The sequence below is a fragment of the Lucilia sericata genome, unplaced genomic scaffold, assembly GCF_015586225.1.
Source record: "Lucilia sericata isolate MDLA Ls3-8-SP2 unplaced genomic scaffold, ASM1558622v1 Contig000208F_arrow, whole genome shotgun sequence".
Classification (NCBI taxonomy): Eukaryota; Metazoa; Arthropoda; class Insecta; order Diptera; family Calliphoridae; genus Lucilia; species Lucilia sericata.
In genome coordinates this window covers 317,734-339,818 of record NW_023994236.1, presented here as the reverse complement: position 1 = coordinate 339,818, position 22,085 = coordinate 317,734, and the positions used below count along the sequence as shown (strand labels likewise).

Here is a 22,085-nt window from a genome sequence, read left to right as displayed (position 1 = left end):
GAAATATTTACTAACTCATTTGTAATTTATTAAATTCTTGAAATTTTAGGGTCTTATTTATAAATTTTTATCAAAGGTTTATAAATCAAATTTTCATACAAAATGTGTTCTATAAACCTTTGATATACATATGTTTATGAATATGGCCTTTAATGTTTATTTTATGTCTTTTTATCCGGCAAAGTCTCGATATTATGCCGCCGCAATATTCATAATGTCAGCCGTCGCTGTCAATTTTGCTTGACGCAGGTATCTGGTCCAATTATGTGTTTATAAACTAAAACACGACGTAAACGCCTAAAACAATGCAAAGATTTTTGATAAAAGTTTATAACTAAAATTTGTGTTAATATATTTCAGTAGGAAGCAATATTTGTGAATTTAAAAGTAGAATAATCTTAAGTGAAATGTTCAAAAATAAAAACGAAAGCAATATTGTTTATAAATGCACAGTGCGACTTCTTGAAGATGCTGACATTCTTGAATGCGAATTTCAGGTATTTCTACCATTAATTTTATTTATAATTTTTAAAATGTAAAAAAGCATATCCAAACAATTCGAATTGTTATAAAATAAAGTAATTTAAACAATTGTAGTAAATAAACATAGTGGTTCAAATAGTAAGTATTCATGTGTACTTATCAAGAAAATCAATATACATAGTTATGTACATGTAATAAACAACATTAAAAGGACATCATTTCAAATAAATTTGTTAAAATAGGTCATTCCTGTGCTGTAAATTTAAGTGACTAATACCCGTCTAACATTTATTATACCCTCCACCACCATCAGTGGTGATAGAGGGTATATATAACTTTGTCATTCCGTGTGTAACACCAAGAAATATTCATCTGAGACCCAACAAAGTATATATATTCTGGGTCCTTATGAAATTCTGAGTCGATTTAGCTATGTCCGTCTGTCCGTCCGTCCGTCCGTCCGTCTGTCTGTCTGTCTGTGTAAAACACGCTCACGTTAAAACGAAGCAATATAATTTAACCAAATTCACCCAAAATATTCATTATTATCCGGTACAGTTTGGTATTGAAAATGAGCAAAATCGGTTCACATCGGGAAAAGTTATGAATCAAAATTTAAAACAACCTCGAAAAAAATAAGCATTTTTTACACATTCTAATGTAATTTTCTCCAAAACTATGCAAGATAATTCCATGAAAATCACCATACATTCGTTTCTGCACAAGATCTTGATCCGTGCAGAAAATTGCCAGAATCGGTCCACAATTTCATATACCTCCCATACAAAAGTACATGTTCCCGGAAAATGGGTTTTTCGTTAATAACTTCCATCACAATGTCGATATCTTCACAAAATTTTACAAATTAAAATCTTATGTCAATAGAATTCTTTCGGAGAAAAATTTTCTGGATCGGTCCATAATTGGACATAGCTCCCATACAAGGTCTCCTCCCGAAAATCACTTAAACGCGCATAACTCATTACTAAATTAAGATATCCATATAAAATTTGGTATAAATATTGCCCATATGCATAGAAATATTACTGTGAAAATGTTTTCCGATCGGTTCAAAATTGGTCATAGCTCCCATACAAGGTCCCCTCCCGAAAATCACTTAAACGCGCATAACTCATTACTAAATTAAGATATCCATACAAAATTTGGTATAAGTATTGTCCATATGCATAGAAATATTACTGTGAAAGCTTTTTCGGATCGGTCCATAATTGGTCATAGCTCCCATACAAGGTCCCCTCCCGAAAATCACATAAACGCGCATAACTCATTACTAAATTAAGATATCCATATAAAATTTGGTATAAGTATTGCCCATATGCACAGAAATATTACTGTGAAAGTTTTTTCCGATCGGTCCATAATTGGTCATAGCTCCCATACAAGGTCCCCTCCCGAAAATCACTTAAACGCGCATAACTCATTACTAAATTAAGATATCCATATAAAATTTGGTATAAGTATTGCCCATATGCATAGAAATATTACTGTGAAAGTTTTTTCCGATCGGTCCATAATTGGTCATATCTCCCATACAAGGTCCCATCCCGAAAATCACTTAAACGCGCATAAGTCATTACTTAATTAAGATATCCATATAAAATTTGGTATAAAAGTTGCCCACATGCATAGAAATATTACTGTGAAAATTTTTTTGGATCGGTTCAAAATTGGTCATAGCTCCCATACAAGGTCCCCTCCCGAAAATCACATAAACGCGCATAACTCATTACTAAATTAAGATATCCATATAAAATTTGGTATAAGTATTGCCCATATGCACAGAAATATTACTGTGAAAGTTTTTTCCGATCGGTCCATAATTGGTCATAGCTCCCATACAGGGTCCCCTCCCGAAAATCACTTAAACGCACATAATTCATTACCAAATATTGATATCATACATTTAGCAAAATTATTGCTCTTATATACATAAATTACACTATAAAATTGTTTTACGATCGGTCCATATTTGGTCATTGCTCTCATACTAGGTCCCCTCCAGAAAATCACTTAAATGCACAATATTCATTACCAAATAAAGCTATTGATACAAAATTTGCCACAAATATTAGTTTTGTATACAAAAATTCTATTTCAAGATTTCTCACGATCGGCTCATAACATGGGTGCGGTCGGTCCCATACAAGGTTCCCTTCCGAAAATCACTTAAACACACATTACTTATTACTAAATTACGATATAGATATAAAATTTTACTGAAATATAGCTTTTATGTACAGAAATTTAGCTTAAAGAATTTTTTACGATCGGACTATAATTGGTCATATCTAGGTCCTGCCCCTGAAAGCACTTTAACCGTATTTAACTAGTTGCATTATCAATTTGTGTAGATTATATATATGTATTTTGAAAATCCTTTAATTTCACACAAATATCGCTAAGCGCTATAAAAATATAAAGAAAATTGCGTTTGTAATGTTCAATAAATCATGGAATTGTAATAGATTTAAGCTGTTTAAATCCTGGGATTTTTCTATTTAAGACATGAGAAAACTTATTTCTACAAATATTTGATCAATTAGAAAAGTATTAATATAAAAGTAGCTGGTGGAGGGTATTTAAGATTCGGCTCAGCCGAATTTAGCACTCTAACTTGTTTTTTAATTCGAAAAGTCAACTAGTTAAGTTTACTTTATGATTATATAGGTATAGTATGATTTCGTGCCCGGGGGTTCACTCAGTTATTTCATTATAAAAGTTGACTTAGGGCGGGTTTCTTACAACTCTGTTAAACGTGGCTTAACTTTACCTTAGAAGAAATTTAGGTGGACTTTAACCGATTACTGTGTTTCTCAGTTATGGATTTAAGAGCGGTTAATTTTGTTTGTATTGCCAACTTTTCAGTCAAGCACATAAACAATAAACAGCTGTTTTTTGCAAATATGTATTACTTTTGTAAAATGAAAAATTGTGAAAAATATTTACATAAACATTTAAAACAATAATAATATTGATAATTAATATTTACTTAAAAATTCACTTTTTCTTCTTCTGAATTGATTATTTTATTGTTTTAGTTGATTGTGTTTTCTCACTTATAACTTAGGTTTAATTGGCCAATAACACTCAGTTAAACTAATATAATAAGGGCCAATCTTTAGTTGAAAGATTAACGATTAAATTAAAATTAATCCTCGAAAGATGTTTTTGAGTACTCAATTAGTTAATTTTGTTTGCAAGCTTAAGCGCCCAATGGAGGTGGTTTAATCTTAAGCACGAAATGCAAAAGTGTAAACAGCTGATGCAAAAAATTAATAAAATTTTTATAAATATAAACATTAAAATGTTCTATTTATTGATTAGTATAAATTATGGACACTTCAAAATACATTTTTTTGTTTTTAATTTAAGTTTTCATTAATTTTCATATTAAATTTACAATTGTCTTCTTCTTCTTTTTATAAAATATGCATTGTTTTGATAACAAACAGTGAAGTTTTCTCTTGTTTTGTATGGCAACACTGTGAAGTTTAATCTTGTACTCAAAAACATCAAAGGGGATTAACATAAGATTAAATTTATTTTTAGATTAACTAATCTGATTATTAATTGGCATTTGATTACTATCTTAAAAACCCGCTCTAAGTAACGTTACTGATTACTAAAAAACACAAACAATGTTTAAACAAAGAATGTAGATTATCTATATCAGAAAAAGCCCCATAAGTAACGTAACTGGTTACTTTAGTTGTGTTTTGTTGCTATCAATGATTGCTAACGCTTAAAGTTAGCATCAAAACGAATATTACCTGACTTGGCATCACTCCATTTGGTAATTTTCTTTGATTTAAATTTTATTTTAAAATATTTTTTATTGTTTGAAATAAACATATTAATATTTGTATTTTTATTTTTGAATTGGTAGCACTTTTATCGACGTTAAAATTAACTTGTATAATTTTACACGTTTATAAACTTTAAATTTATATGAAATTGCCTTTGAACGTTAGCAACAAAACACAACTTTTGTTAAACCTAGTGTAATCTATATTTTGTATTTTCGTTATAAATTTTTAGTTTTATTATTTGAATTACATATCGTCAGCTAAAACGCAAACGGCCCTATCTAACATTTTTAAATTTTACAGGAGGTGCAAAAAACTATTTAAATTGAAAAGTTTGTTTCTATCAGCGCGATTTGTTTGTAGTAATTAAACAAATTGTTTAATAGTGAAACCTATAATTTGTTATGATAGTTGACAATGGCGTATATAAAAATGGATAAATTGGACTTTTTACCTTCAATATTTAAATGTTTTTGTAGATAGGGCCTTTTGTTTTTTGTCAATAATATCGATAATTTTGGTTGGAGGAGACCAATTTTTGGTGTGGACATTTGTTTTGATGCAATACATTGGAATCAACAATAAAATCGATTTTGAATTTTTGGTTAGTTAGGGCCGTTTGCGTTTCAGGTGACGATATATTCTTGTATCTCATAAAAAATTTAAGTAAACAACAAATTTTGTTAAAAATACAGAGTAAAGTGTCATAGTTCATAAATTTGAATGTGTTGGATCCTGTAACATTTAGAAAAATGGACCGATTTTGATGAATTAAATTTTGTTCATTGTATATGGCTTAAAAAATAAAAATATGCTTATTATAATAATTTAATTCTTATATAAACAAAAATATTTAAGTTTGAATTTTCAAATTTCAATTTTTGACCATGACTTACCAATCTTTTTTTGAAAATAAATTCCCTACTAGTTAGTTAGTTAGTTTGAATGGAAGATGTATATACATCAAATCCGAAGAAATACACCTAAGCCTCTATTGGGCCTTTTGTGCGTTCCTTAACCAGTGCCTCAGGTGGGAATCGAACCCACCACCTCCGGTCTACCAGACTGGAACACTAACCACCAACCTACCGGAGGCCACCCTACTAACGAAAACAATTTATTTAATCCTAATCGATTTTATATACCTCAATTATTAATATAGAAAAAAAATTGTATAATTATCTTTCTCCGTCTATGAGTAATAGCTTCTTGAAGTCAAAATTTTACAAAGTCAAATTCTGCATAACGTTATACGTTATGTAGGTTTTTTGCACATGGTATTTTTGTTTATAGGAAAACAATGGGTAAACTTTAAAAAAAATCCTAAAATTTAATGGTATGTGATCAAAAACTATTTAATTTATTAGCACAGGCGTTTTATTAAATTAGTTTTAATAATTTATCTAAATTACACTAGAAATGTATAAAAAGATGAAATAGCCATATAAATTGTATAACCCGTGTATGCTGGGCATTGATGTACGTAATTATGCTCGGATATAGACAAGACGGTTAACTGAGCAGTAAGAAATCCGCCCTTAATAAAACATTCCTTCGCATAGTATTTGTTGTGATTTTGTAAAGCTACAAATCAAATTTCATTGAGCTGGAACAACATTTACAAAAATTACCAAAACAACTAATAACACAGGCCAACGACTCACAGTTGTTTAGAAACTTCTATTTTTGGAAATAATTCGGTACCTCTGAAACGATTGGTTTTATAGCAATGATTGATGGGTTTCACATGTTTGGAGCTGAGGTTTTCGATTTGATTGACAGTTGTAGGTGGTCTAGGACGTAATGGGGGCCAGTGGGTAGCCCCTCAAAGTTGGGTATTATTTTTTTATATAGCTAAAAATCCATTTATGATAGGAATGAGCTGAAATTTAAATTACAACTAATCCATGAGAAGATTTTTTTTTCTTAAATTTTCCCGATCTATTTTTTGTTTTTTAAATGTGACGGGCCTATGGAGTGCCATAAGTTTTTTAAAAATATCCTCTAATTTTCTGACAGTTATCTTGTCCCTATAAAAAGTTAGACGCATTCAAAGTTGCAACATGTAAAAAGTGCCATATTTTTAGGTTTTTCCCAAAAAAGTCCCTATATTCTTTCTTCAATAGAAACAAATTTTCTTCAGGTCTTTATACAAGAAAGAGAACTTAATGTAGAAGCGTGTAAAATACGTGGTAAATAATGTGGGCACTTTTAATAAAAAACTCATTAGGAACACATTTTTTCCGCTTTAGAAATTTTGGTATTTTTATAGATAACTGGTAACGGTATTATTTTAGAATGTCTATATATGTCTTTATCTGTTAAAATTTTACATTAATTCAAATTTTATAAATGCTTTTCTAATAAAAGATCCGATATATTATATATCTATTAAAGTTTAATCCCTAAGGGCGGGTTTTCCTGATAAAGATAATCTACATTATTTCTTTAATCTATATTTTGTGTTATCAGTAATGAGTTACGTTACTTATTATCTTAGTTTAACAGAGTGTTATTGGCCAATCAAACAAAATCAAATCAAAAACAAATCAACAAAAACAATAAAATAATCAATTCGGAAGAAAAATAATTTTTTTAATTAAATAGTAATTTTTGGTTTGTTTTATCAATATTATTATTGTTTTAAATGTTTATTTTAATTTTTCATTTTACAAAAGTAATATTTGCAAAAAACATCTATTCATTGTTTAGGTTTTTGACTGAAAAGTTGGCAATACTAACAAAGTTAACGGCTCTTAAATCCATAACTGAAAAACATAATTATCAGGTAAGGTCCGCCTAAATTAGTTCCGAGTTTAATCTAACAGCAAGTTAAGCCTAGTTTAACTGAGTAGTAAGCAGCGCGGATTTGTCTTGTTTTTCCTAAGTGTCAATTTTTTTGGCTATCCAGTTTTTTATGAATGTGGCCTTAATTTTTATACGTTTGTACAATGTCAATGACAGTATTTGGCTTCATATTTAATATTTCACCAATATTTTTATAGCTTTTTTCATAATGGAAAAATACAATTTAATTTTTTTCTAAAGATTCGTTTCTTAAATGATTCCACGTCATACACGAGCTTATTTGAACATCATAATGTAAATTCGTCCATTATTTACACAATATTTGAACAGTTGAAGCAATTAATTTCTTCGCAAGAAGAAAAACCCGAATATTAACGAAGCATAGATTTATGTAATATTTCATGTTTTTAATTTTATTTTATTGTATTTAATCGATGTATATAAAAAAAATTTGGTATGTATAAAAAGCTCTTAATACAGTGGTGGAAAAAATAATAGAAACGACTTTATTTTGTGGTGAAATCAAAATTTTCTGAAAAACTACTCGTTAGAATTTGATGATTTATGGATATCTTATAAGATGCTGTCAAAGTGTCTACACCCCCAGTCACCTTGGGAGACTACAAAAATTCGAAATGTCCTAGGAACATTGAATCTCTTATTAATGAAAAGAGAACACTCAGACGTCAATGGCAACAATCGCGATCTCCAAACATAAAGGTTAAACTTAATCAGTGCCAAAGAAGAATCTAATCTGAGAAAATATCTCAAAAACTTAGTCCCTAATAAGAAAACAGAATATAGTCTCTGGAAAGCTGACTAAGCTATTGCATATGAGTCACCCATATGCCTCCAGAATGGTCAATGGGCAAGAAATACGGCAGAAAAAACTAAAGCACTCGCCAATCACTTGGAGAATATGTTTACTGAAAATGATACAGATTCTTCTATTAGTGCAAACATTATAAATAATGTGGTTCCACGCCCAATAAAATTCCGGTTCTCTACCGCGATGACGACAATCAAAGGTCTAAAGGCAGGAAAATCACCTGGTATAGATAAAATTATTAAAGAACTTTTTGCTTATAGTCCATACCGCTTAAAGGCCAAAAACGGATGTAAGCTAAAACAACCCTATTCACTTGCAGTTTTTTTTTCGAATTTCATACAAATTATTTGTTCTTATGTACTTACCAAAGAGGTAAAGATACCTACTAGATATTTTACACAGTAGATATCTATTTGTTGAAATTACGAGCTTAGTCTTTTTTTTTTTATTTTATTTTATTTTATTTGGTCTATAGATTAATATAAATCCTTACACACTAAAGTTATATACAAATTTTTAGGAATTTAAATGCAAAACAATTTTTCTTTTTATATTAGCATTACTTTCCGAATAATCTATTAAATGATAACATTTGTTAAAATTTTCACATATGCGGCGAAAGAAGTCGTTGTTAGCGTACACGGAGCTGTAGTACATTATTTTCAACGGTTGAAAGTTACGGGTTGGTCGAGATGGGACATTAAAATTAATTTTACCAAGCAAAAACTCCGATTCAATATTACCACGTATTAATCCAAGTAAAAATTAAATACCCAGCATTAATCTACGACTTTTTAGTGTTGGTAACTTTATTAGATTGAGTCTGCTTTCATATGACGGTAGCACGAGTGAATTCCAGCCAAGACCACGTAAACAAAAAATTAAGAATTGCTTTTGAATAGTTTCAATACTATTTGAATGGATATTATAACAGGGATCCCAAATAATTGATCCATATTCAAGAATAGGACGAACCAAAGATGTATAAAGATGTTTAGTAATGTATGGGTCAGAAAATTCTTTCGACCATCGTTTCATAAATCCGAGAACACCATTCGCTTTATTGACAGTTAATGCAATGTGATCACGAAAATTAAGCCTATGATCTAGTAATATTCCAAGGTCGTTAATATTGTGGACTTTTTCCAACGGCAATTCATCTATAAAATAGTTGGTGTCGTAATTTCTTACTCTAAAAAATGACATGTGTTTACATTTTTTTATATTTAAATCCATAAGGTTTATTTTACACCATTGCGAAAGTTTATCGATGTCGGATTGAAGTAAGTGTTGACTGCTAGAGTTTCGAATGGTTTTTAGGATTTTGACATCGTCAGCGTACATTAATACTTTGGAATGAGAAATAACATTAGGGAGATCATTTATAAATAAAGTAAATAGTATTGGACCTAAATGACTTCCCTGGGGAACACCAGATGGGACCTCAATAACTTTGGAAGTGGCATCTCTAAATTTAACTTGTTGTGTTCTATTGGATAAGTAGGAAAACAACCAATTTAAAGCTGCAAAGCTAAATCCCATTAGCGATAATTTATTTAGTAGCATATTATGGTTCACTCTGTCAAATGTTTTACTAAAATCTGTATATATTACGTCTGTTTGTAGCTTATTTACTAAACCATCATTTATTAAGGTTGTGAGCTCGAGGATGTTCGTTGTTGTGGAACGATGTTTACAGAAGCCATGCTGACATGTAGACAGTAATGAAGAAACTTGATGTGATAGATTGTCTGATAAAATTTTTTCAAGAAGTTTAGGAATAGCATTCAGCTTAGCAATTCCACGATAATTCGATACTTCAAGTTTGCTTCCACTTTTAAATAAAGGAATTATAAATGATTTTTTCCATATGCTTGGTAAATAACCTAATTCAATAGATTTATTGAAAATATCCGTAAGAGGTACATACAACGTTTCAGCACAATGTTTCAGGATGCAGCTAGGTATACCATCAGGGCCAGGGCAAGACGAAGAATTTAATGATCTCAGGTTTGATAAAACGGTATTACTATGGATGAATGTGAATTGTATATTCGATGAATGCATTAAATTAGAGGAGTAAGGAGTAATGTTATCAAATGTCGATTTAGAATATGTTGTAGCAAAGAAGTCTGCGAACATGTTACTAATCGATAGATCATCATCGGCACTACGGGAACAAAACTTTAGGAAACTTGGGTAATGGCAGGCTCGACGTTTAGAGTTGATAAATTTATAAAACGACTTAGGATTGGTTTTTAGTGTTGATTTCATACGAAGAATGTAATTATTATATGCCAGTTTGTTTGTGATATTGTATTCAGAGCGTGCCACAGAGTAATTTTTAAAATCAATTATGGAGCCAGATCTTTTGTATATTTTGTAAAATTTATTTTTCCTATTTTTTGCATTTATTAAGTGGTAGTTATTCCAAGGTGGGCCTTTCTTTTCACGTTTTATCGTTTTAGGAACAGTTTGTGAAATTAAATGACATCAAAATTATTTCCAGAAAATATAGTACTCCAAACGACGTTAGATAATAAATAATTTAGTTTTACATAATCAGTACGATGGAGGCAGTATGTTTTATTATATTTAAATTTATTTCTATTTGATGATGGTAGAGATTTATTACGAAGAGTATAAATTTCAACTTCAATTGTAGGATGGTGAACATCTTCAGGAAATGTCAATGGTGGCGAGTTTCGTACGAATACGTCTATAGGATGATTAACAAAGGCAAGGTCTAAAAGTCTTCCATTTGTGTTATAAACATTATTTATTTGAAATAATCCGAGCATCATTAGTGATTGAACAAATTCATTTGAGACTGTAGGAATTAAGTAATTAAGTTCCAAAGGTTTATTCCACGATAAATGAGGAAGGTTAAAATCTCCAAGTACCATAAATAAGTCACAAGGGTTGGATTGTTTCAGAGCGAAAGCAATTCCCGAAGTGTGCAACTCATAAATATCAGCAGAAGAATTTGGAGGAATATAGGAGAAAGTGAGAAATAAGGAACTATTATTAAATAGGATTTTGACGGCAATAAATTCAATATTATTACTGTTTTCAAATGTTATGCTTTCACAGGGAAAAGAATTTAATACTGCAATAAGTACACCACCACCACGTTTGTATGATCGATCAAATCTAAATATTTGATATTTTGAACATAGTATCTCAATATCTTGAATATAATTGTTATCATTCAACCAGGTTTCAGTGAAGACAATAATTTGATATGAAAAATCAAAGCTATTAGCATAGAGAGACTTTATTTTTGTGTTGAGGCCACGAACATTTTGATAGACAATATTAATTATGTTATCTGTCGGCAAGGATATTAATTTTTTGGAATAATACTTTCTGAAGGCAAGTAAGCGATATCAGAACGTTGATTATTTCTATATATATATTCGTGTATAATAGCTTTAGGTGGCCAAAAATTGGTGTCAACTATAGTTTCAAAATTTTCTTCGGGAACAATAATTTTAAAAGATGATTTGCTCCTTTGTTCGGAGTATTTAAATTTGTAAACAGATATATCGATATCGTAGCCAAGTTTTTGTTTAATATATTGTGAAACGGCATCAGTCGTAGTTTCAGATGCAAAGCGAGCAGCGAAAATAGTTTTTTTCGGTGGTACTACTTTAAGTATTGAAGGATTACTTGAAGGGATAGAAACTGGAGGATCAGAACTTGGTGCAATTTGATTAAGTAATTGAAAATTAGATGATAGTTGATTCTGACATTTCGTAGCAGGTTTATTTGGAGGGTTAAAAACAGTATTATCGTAATTTGGAGTAGTAAGGTTAAGAACAGGTATTTTAGGAGATAACTTTCGAGGTTCGGAAGTGAATGGTGATATTGGTTGACTATTTTCAGAGTTTGGATTGGATGGAGAAGGAGTAGGATTCAAGGACTTATGCCCGAATTCAGAATGAAAAAAAAGAAAACTATTTTAAAATTTTGCATGAAAATTTTTAAATGTTGTATTACATTCATCTTTCTGAATACGGGCCTTAAATGGATCTCATAATTTATTTTTTTTTGTTTTTTATTACAATAAGCTTTTATTTTTTTAAAAAGGTGGTTTTATTGAAGAAAGTACATACTTTGTATTATAGTCCAAAATGTGTATTATAACAGGATTCAGTTATAGTCCATAAAGTGGCTTGAAAAGAAATTCGGTTATAGTCCTAATTCGCTTATAGTCCACAAAAAGTGTGCAACTGTAGTTGTGAACTATAAGCGAAAACTACTGTACACTATGATAAGTAACCTGCCCAATTCAGCACTGAGAATTATTTTGTTCATCTACCTCCCATGAGGTAGGATATTTCCCTACCTCATGGGAAGTATCCGAAATTGTTATGATACCAAAACCGGGGAAAGATGTCACTCAAGTGACATCATACCGTTAGCCTGTTGTCTATATTCTCAAAACTTTTTGAAAAGTTATTGCTTGAATGCCTTATAGTACACCTTAACGATAATTGCATTATTCCTGACCATCAGTTTGGTTTCAGAAGAAAGCACAGCTCTATCGAACTGGTACATCGAATAACTACTCTTATTCGGAAGGCCTTCGAGAGCAACATTGCTCAACATTATTCATAGATATTTCTCAAGCTTTCGATTAAGTCTGGCACGATGGACTAATACACAAAATTATCACATTACTACCTGCGAATGTTCACAAACTACTTAAAAACTACATATATGAAAGATCTTTTCAAATCAGATCTAAAGATGTGACCTCTTCACGTCGAAAAATATCTGCTGGAGTACCCCAGGGGAGTATTCTAGGTCCGAATGAAAACAGCTAGAGGGCTGAAATTTTTCACAAATATTTTTTATTTATGTAGCTTGCTTGGTATTGAAAATGGACAGTATCGGACAACAATTTCACCCATAGCCCCATATACATACATAAGTGTCCGCCCAGAATACAGTTTAAATAGTCAAACCTGGCTTAGAAATACCAGTATAGCGATGAAATTCAACAAAAACTAGTTTTATAAGAAGCACAAACACTCTATCAAATTTTATGAGCATCGGCCCATAAGTGACCCTAACCATCATATATAGCCCCCATCAAAAATGACTTTAACTATATGCTTAAAAATGCCATTATAATGATGAAAATCGAAATAAGAACGTTCTATAGTAACCAAAATGTTTCAACCAAATGGTTGAACGTATGTATATGGGACACCGGTGTCCCAAGATTTTTTTTTAATTTTTCTTGATGCAGAGCGTAATTTTGAGTTCACAGCTACAGTAAATAGTTATTTCCATAGAAAATTAAGTTCTTTTTTAGAATTTGATGGCACTGTAAGCTAAAAAGGATAATATCCTTCGATAAGTATTCCAAAAACCTAAAAATATTAGTTACCTATTTATATATCTAATAATACATTCTCAATCTGCTATGTTGGATGAACATTCTGATGGTGTTTTTAAGGTAGTAAATCTTCATCAAACATCCTAATGACATGGAACTATAACAAAATGTCAGACAAACAATTAAATACCACTTAATTAAAAATTTCTTCGGAAAAAACGGAGCTGGTGATGAAAATTGCATTTTTTACTTCGGCACTCAAATTATTTATGAATTGTTGTTGTTTATGTGCAAAATTTTCGCTAAATTTGTAAGATGGTGTTACCAGACCAGCACATATTTTATATGTATACAAAAACTGTAAAATTATGTATGCTGAAAAATAACAATCAGTGTAATAGATCTGTCAAAATCCATATACAAATAATGTAAACAAGAATTTTAAAAACTCCTTGTTATGTGTGCTTTGATCTACGTTTTTGTTATGGCAGTGAAGCAAAACAATAGTGATTAATTTGTTTTCAATTTTTGTATGAAAATTGTGGTCTATGTGGCCAAATGCCACTGTGGAGCAAAACAATACTTATTAAGTCTTAAAATTGTGAATATAGACCAAAGTTAACACCCGATATCTCGGAAATCGTATCAAATATTAAATAATTGGTTTCGGAATCGGAAAGAGGATGTCCAAATTATATGCAATCCACTCCTAACTCAATTTTTTTAAAAATGGTCGGTGGGTCAAACCAATAATATACTGACGACCTGAAAAATATTTGGTCCAAATATTTGTAATAAAATATTTTTGAAGTTGCGTCGAAAAACTTTGTTTGTCGAATCTGAACATAAAATATTTCATGTTAACAAACAGCAATGCGGATGATTTTCATAAAACAAATTGATTTGCTGCCAAATAAATATTTTCTCATTGTTTCATCAATGTGAACACCAAAAGTCAAATAATTTACATCATTTTGGCAAAATAATTATTTGATCTTGCAAACCAAATGTAAGATCAAACAGCGTCAAATAACAGCTGTTCTTTGTTTATTTTCTGTAAAAGAGTGTTATCACCTCATACAAAAATGTCAATAGTCGCTAAAATGACTGGTTTTATTTTATTTTTTTATAAAATAGATATCTGAGATAAAGTAGTTGTGACATTTAATAGAAATTTAAGCAATTGCCTAAATTAAAGATAATTATTATTTTTGTTGTTTATTTTGTTATTAATTGGTTGACAACAACATACTATATATAAGGTAATTTCAAAAATTTTCGAACAAAAAAGTAGGATTTTGAATTTTTTTCAACAAGTATTAAATTTGACGTATATTTTCTTAATTATTTATCCGATTTTAATCGTTTAGTCACAAATATTTTATTTAAAATATTACATTTTAACGTGAGGATGATGACATCAAACAACTCAAAAAATTTACCTTCCATTTTCTTTATTCATTCACATAAGATTGCTTATTGTGTACTCAACAATATATAAGATATAGAAATTTTGGAGAATTTCAAATTCCGTATTTACATGAAGAATGTGTGTACCGAATTTCATCGAAATCGGAGAGGGTAAAGTACAAAGCTTGATCGAAAATTTTTGAAATGCCCCTCTAATTTATAGTCTAGTCTATAGTCTATTCTATAGTCTAGTGACTAGACTATAGACAAGACTATAGAATATACTTTAGACTAGACTCTAGTCTATAGTCTAGTCTAAAGTCTAGTCTATAGTCTAGTCTAAAGTCTAGTCTAAAGTCTAGTCTATAGTCTTGTCTATACTCTACTTTATAGTCTAGTCTATAGTCTAGTCTATAGTCTAGTCTATAGTCTAGTCTATAGTCTAGTATATAGTCTAGTCTATAGTCTAGTCTATAGTCTAGTTTATAGTATACACCATTTTTAAGTGAAATTGAGAACATTACGTATTAAATCGAGAAAAATCCACATGAAATTGAGAATTTCCATTTCATATTAAGAAAATTCCAATTAAAATTGTGATTTTCAATTTGAAATTGAGAAAATTCTGAATCAAATTTAGAATTTTAATTTAAAATTGGGAAAAATCCAAATAAAATTGAGAATTTTACGTTGATGTTGAGAAAATTCTAAATTAAATTGAGAATTTAAATTGAGAGAATTCTAAATAAAATTAAGAATTTCGATTTTATATTGAGAAAATTTCAATTGAATTTGAGGTTTTCAGTTTCAAATTTAGAATATTCTAAATGAAAATGCGAATTTCCATTTGAAATTTAGAAAAGTACAATTGAAATTGAGAATTTTGAATTGAAATTGAGAAAATTCCAATTGAATTTGGGGAACTTTCAAATGAAATTGAGAAAATTACAAATGATTTTCAGAAAATTTTAATTTTTAATTTGAAAATATGTATGTAGTGCAATACATGAATGTTCCGTGAAAGCTTAAAATTTGAACATTTTGACAATCATTTCGAAAAATTCTGCGAAACTTTTTATCCTTTATACTGGGATCTGAACTTTAAACCTAATCAGCGGGAAATTCAGACCACATTTTAATATTTTTTTTTTTTTTACTTTGACGTATTCAGACTACCAACACATATCGCTTGAGAGGTATTCCTACATAGTATTCATGATAAACATTGGAATTTATTTATTATTTGTTTTTTAAAATGTGTTATATAAATAAAAGGTTCTCAGTTTCATTTGAAATTTTCTTAATTTCATTTGAAACTTTCCCAATTTTAATTGGAGTTTTCTCAATTTAAATTCCAAAATTCTCAATGTGGGGAGCTTAAAGCCCCCCACATGAATCAAATAGAAAAATTCGTATATTTGAGAAACTATTAGAGCTAGAATCTTCAAATTTTACATGAAGAACTTTGAAATTCATGTGAACATTTAGAGCATAAGGGACGGACTTTCAATGGGTGGCTTGGCACAACATATATAAATTAAATACAAAATTTCGTGCATCTTGGAAATTCTTTTATTATTCAAATTTTTTATAGATATATAGAAATTGGCGATAGATAGAAACTGGCGAACTCGCAATAGTTTGCTTGACATCTCTCATATGTAACGTATTATAAATCTGGAAAACTATTGTGGTTAGAATCTTCAAAATCGTTAAGTGGGATTTTTATTTATACATATTCCTTCTAGGGTAGCAATGCACACTGGGTATAGCTAGTATATTAATAATAAACAATTCTGAATAATTAAAACGAGATAGCCCAATCCGCGTTAAATGCACCTAAAATTGTTTCTGAATTGAAAGAGTAATTAATAAAGACTGTTTCAGAAACAACAATTCATCGAAAGATTTCAAGTCAAGGATTTAATGGCCGAGTGTCTAGTCAGAAGCCGATAGAAAATAATAAGGATGGAACGTACCGTCTAGATTTGTGAATGAACGTCTTAAAACAGATTTAATTTGGTGGACGTTATATTTCTTTGATAAGAGCGTATTTAATATATTTCAAGTGTCGGAAGAACAATGGTGTGGCGGAAATCAAAGAATGGAGCTGCTGCCATAATAAAACACGGAGAAGGGCATGTGATGGGTTGGGGCTCTATATTATCAAATGGAGTCAGATCCCTAGTTTTATCGATATTAACATGAACAAAGATTTGTATTTAACCATTTTGAGGGATAATTTAAAGCAATAAGCAGAAAAATGGACCAAGTTAACGACACTAAACATCAAGGGCATGTTATCCTTGAATGGTTGCTTTATAATTGTCCAAAAGTGATTGAAACACTAGCCCAATCTGCCAACACGAATTCCATAGAAAATTTATGGAAGCATTTAGATTGGCAAAATCGTACAAGTCTAATTTCTTCTGAAAATGAGCCCAAAAAAAGACTACGAGAAGAATGGGATAAAATCGGGGTATATTATTTGAAAATATTATCTCTAATATGCCAAATCGTCTGTCTGAAGTAGTAAAAAATAATGGTTAGTCTACCTGATAATAGTTTTATTTTTAAAATCATATTTTAAGAAAATTAGAAAAACCCGAATATTAATGAAGCATACATTTATGTAATATTCCATGTTTTTTAAATTTTTTTATTATATTTAATGGATGTATATAAAAAAAATGGTATGTATAAAAAGCTCCTAATATGTACAAAAATAAGTACAAAATATTTTTTAAATACCTTTAAAAAAAAAAAAACAAGTGAGAGAGTTATATTCGGCTGTGCCGAATCTCATATACCCATCATCAAACCGTATGCCATAAAGGGAATGCTCCCCTATAAACATCAGGGTGATATTTGGAATATGGCTTAAGTCAATTATGGACCTAACAAAATATTAATTTTTAAAAATCAAATATTTTATTTAAATTTTTAAACCGTGAGCGTATGAGTAATTTTCTAAAGAGCACCTTTATATGCGTTAATTATGAACCGATACTCATGTAATTTTGTACATAGATTTCGTTTGTATAGAACTTGTTTATGCAAAATTTCAGCGCTATACTCGTATTTTAAATAAGGAAAACTCGTATTTCAATAACCAAAACTCTTTCCTGAAGGGAACCGTTTATAGGGGCTAGGGTCGGTTATAAATCAGTCCTCATTAAATTCGGAATGAAGAATTATGTTCCTAAGTATAAACTTTTTTATGTCGATTTTAGTCGCTGCACTTCCAATTATCTGAATTTTCTTCATAAAATTTTCTAAAGAGGAACTCATATGGGGTATGGTCAATTGTTGACCTATCCTCATAACTTTTTTTGTAGACCGATTTTGGTTCATATAAAACTTCTTTACATTAAATATCATCGCTGTACTCGATTCCGCATGAAATTCGGAGCGAATTTCATAACCGTATTTCATAACTCATATTTTTTAGACCTTGTATGGGCGGTAGGGTAAATTATGGACCGATCCTCCCTAAATTTGGTGGAGAGATTTTCGCACGCATTAAACTTATGTGCATCAATTTTCGTCACTACATTCATATTTTTAAGCCAGTAATGAGCATTATAGTTATTTGCAGAGGGGGTCCTTATATACGGGAAGGGTCATTTATGGGACGATCCAAAAAAAATTGGTACAGAGGTTTTGGCTCGTAAGAAACTTACGTGTGTAGCATTTCATCGCTTTACTCGTATTTTTAAGACAGTAATGGACCCAATAGGGGGAGTAAGGCCAATTATGGACCTATTATTAAAAAGATTTTGGCTCGCGAGGAACTTAATTGTGTAAAATTTTATTGCTATATTCGTATTTTTTAGCCAGTAATGAGCATTAAAGTCATTTTCAGAAGGGGACCTTATATAGAGGATAGGGTCATTTATGGGCCGATCTTTAAAAAAAATCGTAGAGCGATTTTGGTTCGTAAGAAACTTACTTATACCGAATTTCATCGCTATACTCGCATTTTTTGACCAGTAATGAGTGTTAAAGTCATTTTCTAAAGGGGACCTTATATAGGGGTAGGGTCAATTATGGATCGATCTTCAAAAAATTTGGTACAAAGCTTTTGGCTCACATGAAACTTATTTATGTCGAATTTCATCGCAATACTTGCATTTTGGGACCAGTAATGAGTGTTAAAGTCATTTTCAGAAGGGGACCGTATATGGGGGTAGGGTCATTTATGGGCCGATCCAAAAATAGAAATGTAGAGAGGTTTTAGTTCGTTAAAAACTTATTTATACCGAATTTCAACACTATACTCGCATTTTGGGCCAGTAATGAGTGTTAAAGTCATTTTCTGAAGGGGGCCTTATATGGGGGGTAGGGTCATTTATGGGCCGATCCTACAAAAAATTTGTGGAGCGATTTTGGTTCTTAAGAAACTTATTTATACCTAATTTCATCGCTATACTCGCATTTTTGGACCAGTAATGAGTGTTAAAGTCATTTTCTGAAGGGGACCTTATATGAGGGGTAGGGTCATTTATGGGCCGATCCTAAAAAAATTGGTTAAAAGGTTTTGGTTAGTAAGAAACTTACTTATACCGAACTTTATCGCTATATTCGAATTTTTAGGCCAGTAATGAGTGTTAAAGTCATTTTCTGAACGGGACCTTATATGAGGAGTATGGTCATTTATGGGCCGATCCTCAAAAAATTTGGTAGAAAGATTTTGGCTCATATGAAACTTATTTATGTCGAATTTTATCGCTATACTCGTACTTCTAAAGCAGTTATGCCCGTTAAAGCTGTTTTTTGGAGGTCCACTTGTATGGGGGCTATCCGAAAAATTGGACCGATATTGCCCATTTTCAATACCAAACAAACCTTAGCAATAGAGAATATTTATGCAAAATTTCAACTGTATAGCTCCTCTCGTGTGGTCCCTATCGTGATTTCAACAGACAGACGGACGGATGGACAGACGGACGGACATAGCTAGATCGTCTTAGAATTAATAAGGACCCGGAATATATATACTTTTATGGGTCTATGGCCAATATTTCGATGTGTTACAAACGGAATGACAAAATCAATATACCCCCCATCTTTTTTTATGGTGTGTATAATAAGAACAGAAAAAACAGAAATGTAAAAACCGAATATTAATGACAGTCACTGTACATATATTCTTGGATCTTCATTAACAGAATTGGTTTTTAATCCCTGGTGGTATTTTGAACGAGTTTTCATTTACTCACATTTCGTATTAATTTTTGTTATATATTCTTTTAAAAAATGTTTAATTAATATACTTAATAAGATTTCGTCACTTACAGTAAAGTGGCGGTCCTTTACTTTTTCCATTTGTAAGTTATCTTGAAAGAAAATTTATTTTGAATATTTCATGTTGGCAGTAGAGATCCATTAACAGTGTCTTGGTTTGTTTTAAGAGAGTAATAATTGGACAGACATTCGTAATTCAGCTCTGGGTGGATAAAGACCTTCGCGCGTCATTACCAATATCGTTTCACTCTCGCATTAGTTTAGTGCGTGGCGTCGCATAACTGTACCGTGTTACGGATCTTCGAGGTTGCATGAATTAACCACATGCAACTTATTTGATAACCTAAGATTTTCTTTGATACATATTACCAAACAAAACTTATTTAAGATTTTGGTGGAGACCAGTAAACTCAGGAGCGGAGTTCGGGAGTTCCAGCTTCCTATACGAAGGTATAGGTCGGATTGGCAGTTCTTGGACGAGTTATGAATATTTTGAGGCCAAATAATCCCTCCTTAGTGGTAAGGGTGCAAGTTAAAAGGGTGCAACTTAAAATCAAAACCAAACCAAACTAATTGGACAGAAATTTTAAATTATTTTTAAAGAATTTTTTTAGCATATGAAAGTTGTTAACTACAAAGGTGAGATCTCCAAACACGAAGGATATCATATCACTCATGACGGGAATAAGTGGAAGGTTAGACATTTGAGTTATTTTGTACGTTCGGTAAGTTGTTAACGTCAAATGTGTGATCACCAAATACGAAAACGTTCAACGAAGAACTTCTTGAGGGACCCCAATAGTAGTTATTGTTGATGGTATAGGGTAATTTTACGTCAGTTTGACTGAAGGCTGAGATATTGGTTTGTGTTAAGAGATTTGAGTTATTTTGAACCAATTATGAGTATATGTAAGTTCTTAACAGCAAAAGTCAGATCACCAAACATGATGGAAATCTCATGTTTGGGAGGTTAGACTTTTTAGATTTTTTACTTTACCTTATTCAATTTGTATGTTGACTTGAAAGAAAATGGGTTTTGAAAATTTCAATTTAACAGTAAGGATTGATTAACATTGGCTTTTGATAATAGTTTGTCTTAAGACGTTAATTGGGAAGATATTTTAATTTATTTTGAACGAATTTTCAACATTGAAAATTTGTTAACCACAAAGTTTAGATCTCTTAACGAAGACATCTCTATAGGATATATTCATAACTTTTGGAGAATGGGAGTGAGTAAGTTGGATGTTACGTATTTTCCCTATATAATTACATTTATTATTTTTCATTAGATGTTAAAAGTTGATGTCCTAACCTTATTCTATTTGTACGTTGACTTGGAAGGAAATGGGTTTTAAAGAGTTCAATTTGGCTATAAGATTCATTAACATTGGCTTTTGATATTGGTTTTTTTATTACTGTTCAGCTCCACCACAATTTACCAAGATTGTATGCAAATAAAACAAAATATTTTCAAATTTAATGAGACGTAGATCTCTCTGTATTTATTTATTTATATTTTACCCCGCAGAAGTAATAACGCCAAGAGCACGTAGTGCTTATGTTGACGATCAGAAAAGAAGTGTAGTTAATTTACAAAACGTAAATTGGTGGCAAACAATATTTAGGTACCGTTAACGGTTTACTCGTTAGAATCTTACAACAAAGTTGCAAAAAAGCGGAGCTTAATAAGATTCTAAAGTTGCAAAAAATTGTATTTGCATATGCTATCAAAACAAGTCGAACAATTACATTGCTGGTAGTAATTGGAAAAATATCTTGAATTATTTGAATTAGATTTTCGGTATAGGGAAGTTGTAAATCACAAAGATGAGATATCCACACACAAAGGAAATCTTCTAACAAAGAACTTTTTTATAGACCACATAGTGTTTTTGAGAGATGGAAGTGAGCAATTGAGGCTAGAATTTTTCCTATAGAATTACATTTATTCAGACCTGTCACAGAATTTCATTCCGATGGAAAGTGGAATTATCCAAATTTTCTTCTTCAAAAAAGTAAAATGACAACTTTTTCAGGTTGAAACCATATAGTAAGGATATAGGCGATACTGAAGGGGCTGTCAAACAAAATTTGTTATTCTCTTCACACAGACGAGTTCTGAGAGAAT

At 30.8% G+C, this 22,085-nt stretch overlaps 1 protein-coding gene across 1 annotated transcript in view; it reads left to right on the top strand.

The window, feature by feature from the left end:
• Positions 1–252: 252 nt before the first annotated feature.
• Positions 253–22,085, top strand: part of LOC119602112 (FERM domain-containing protein 5) — a 243,658-nt gene continuing 221,825 nt past the window's right edge. Inside the window, exon 1 of the mRNA XM_037953456.1 lies at positions 253–497. Coding sequence (XP_037809384.1) covers positions 408–497 — 90 coding nt within the window. The 5' untranslated portion in view covers positions 253–407. The remainder of the gene's footprint in view (positions 498–22,085) is intronic.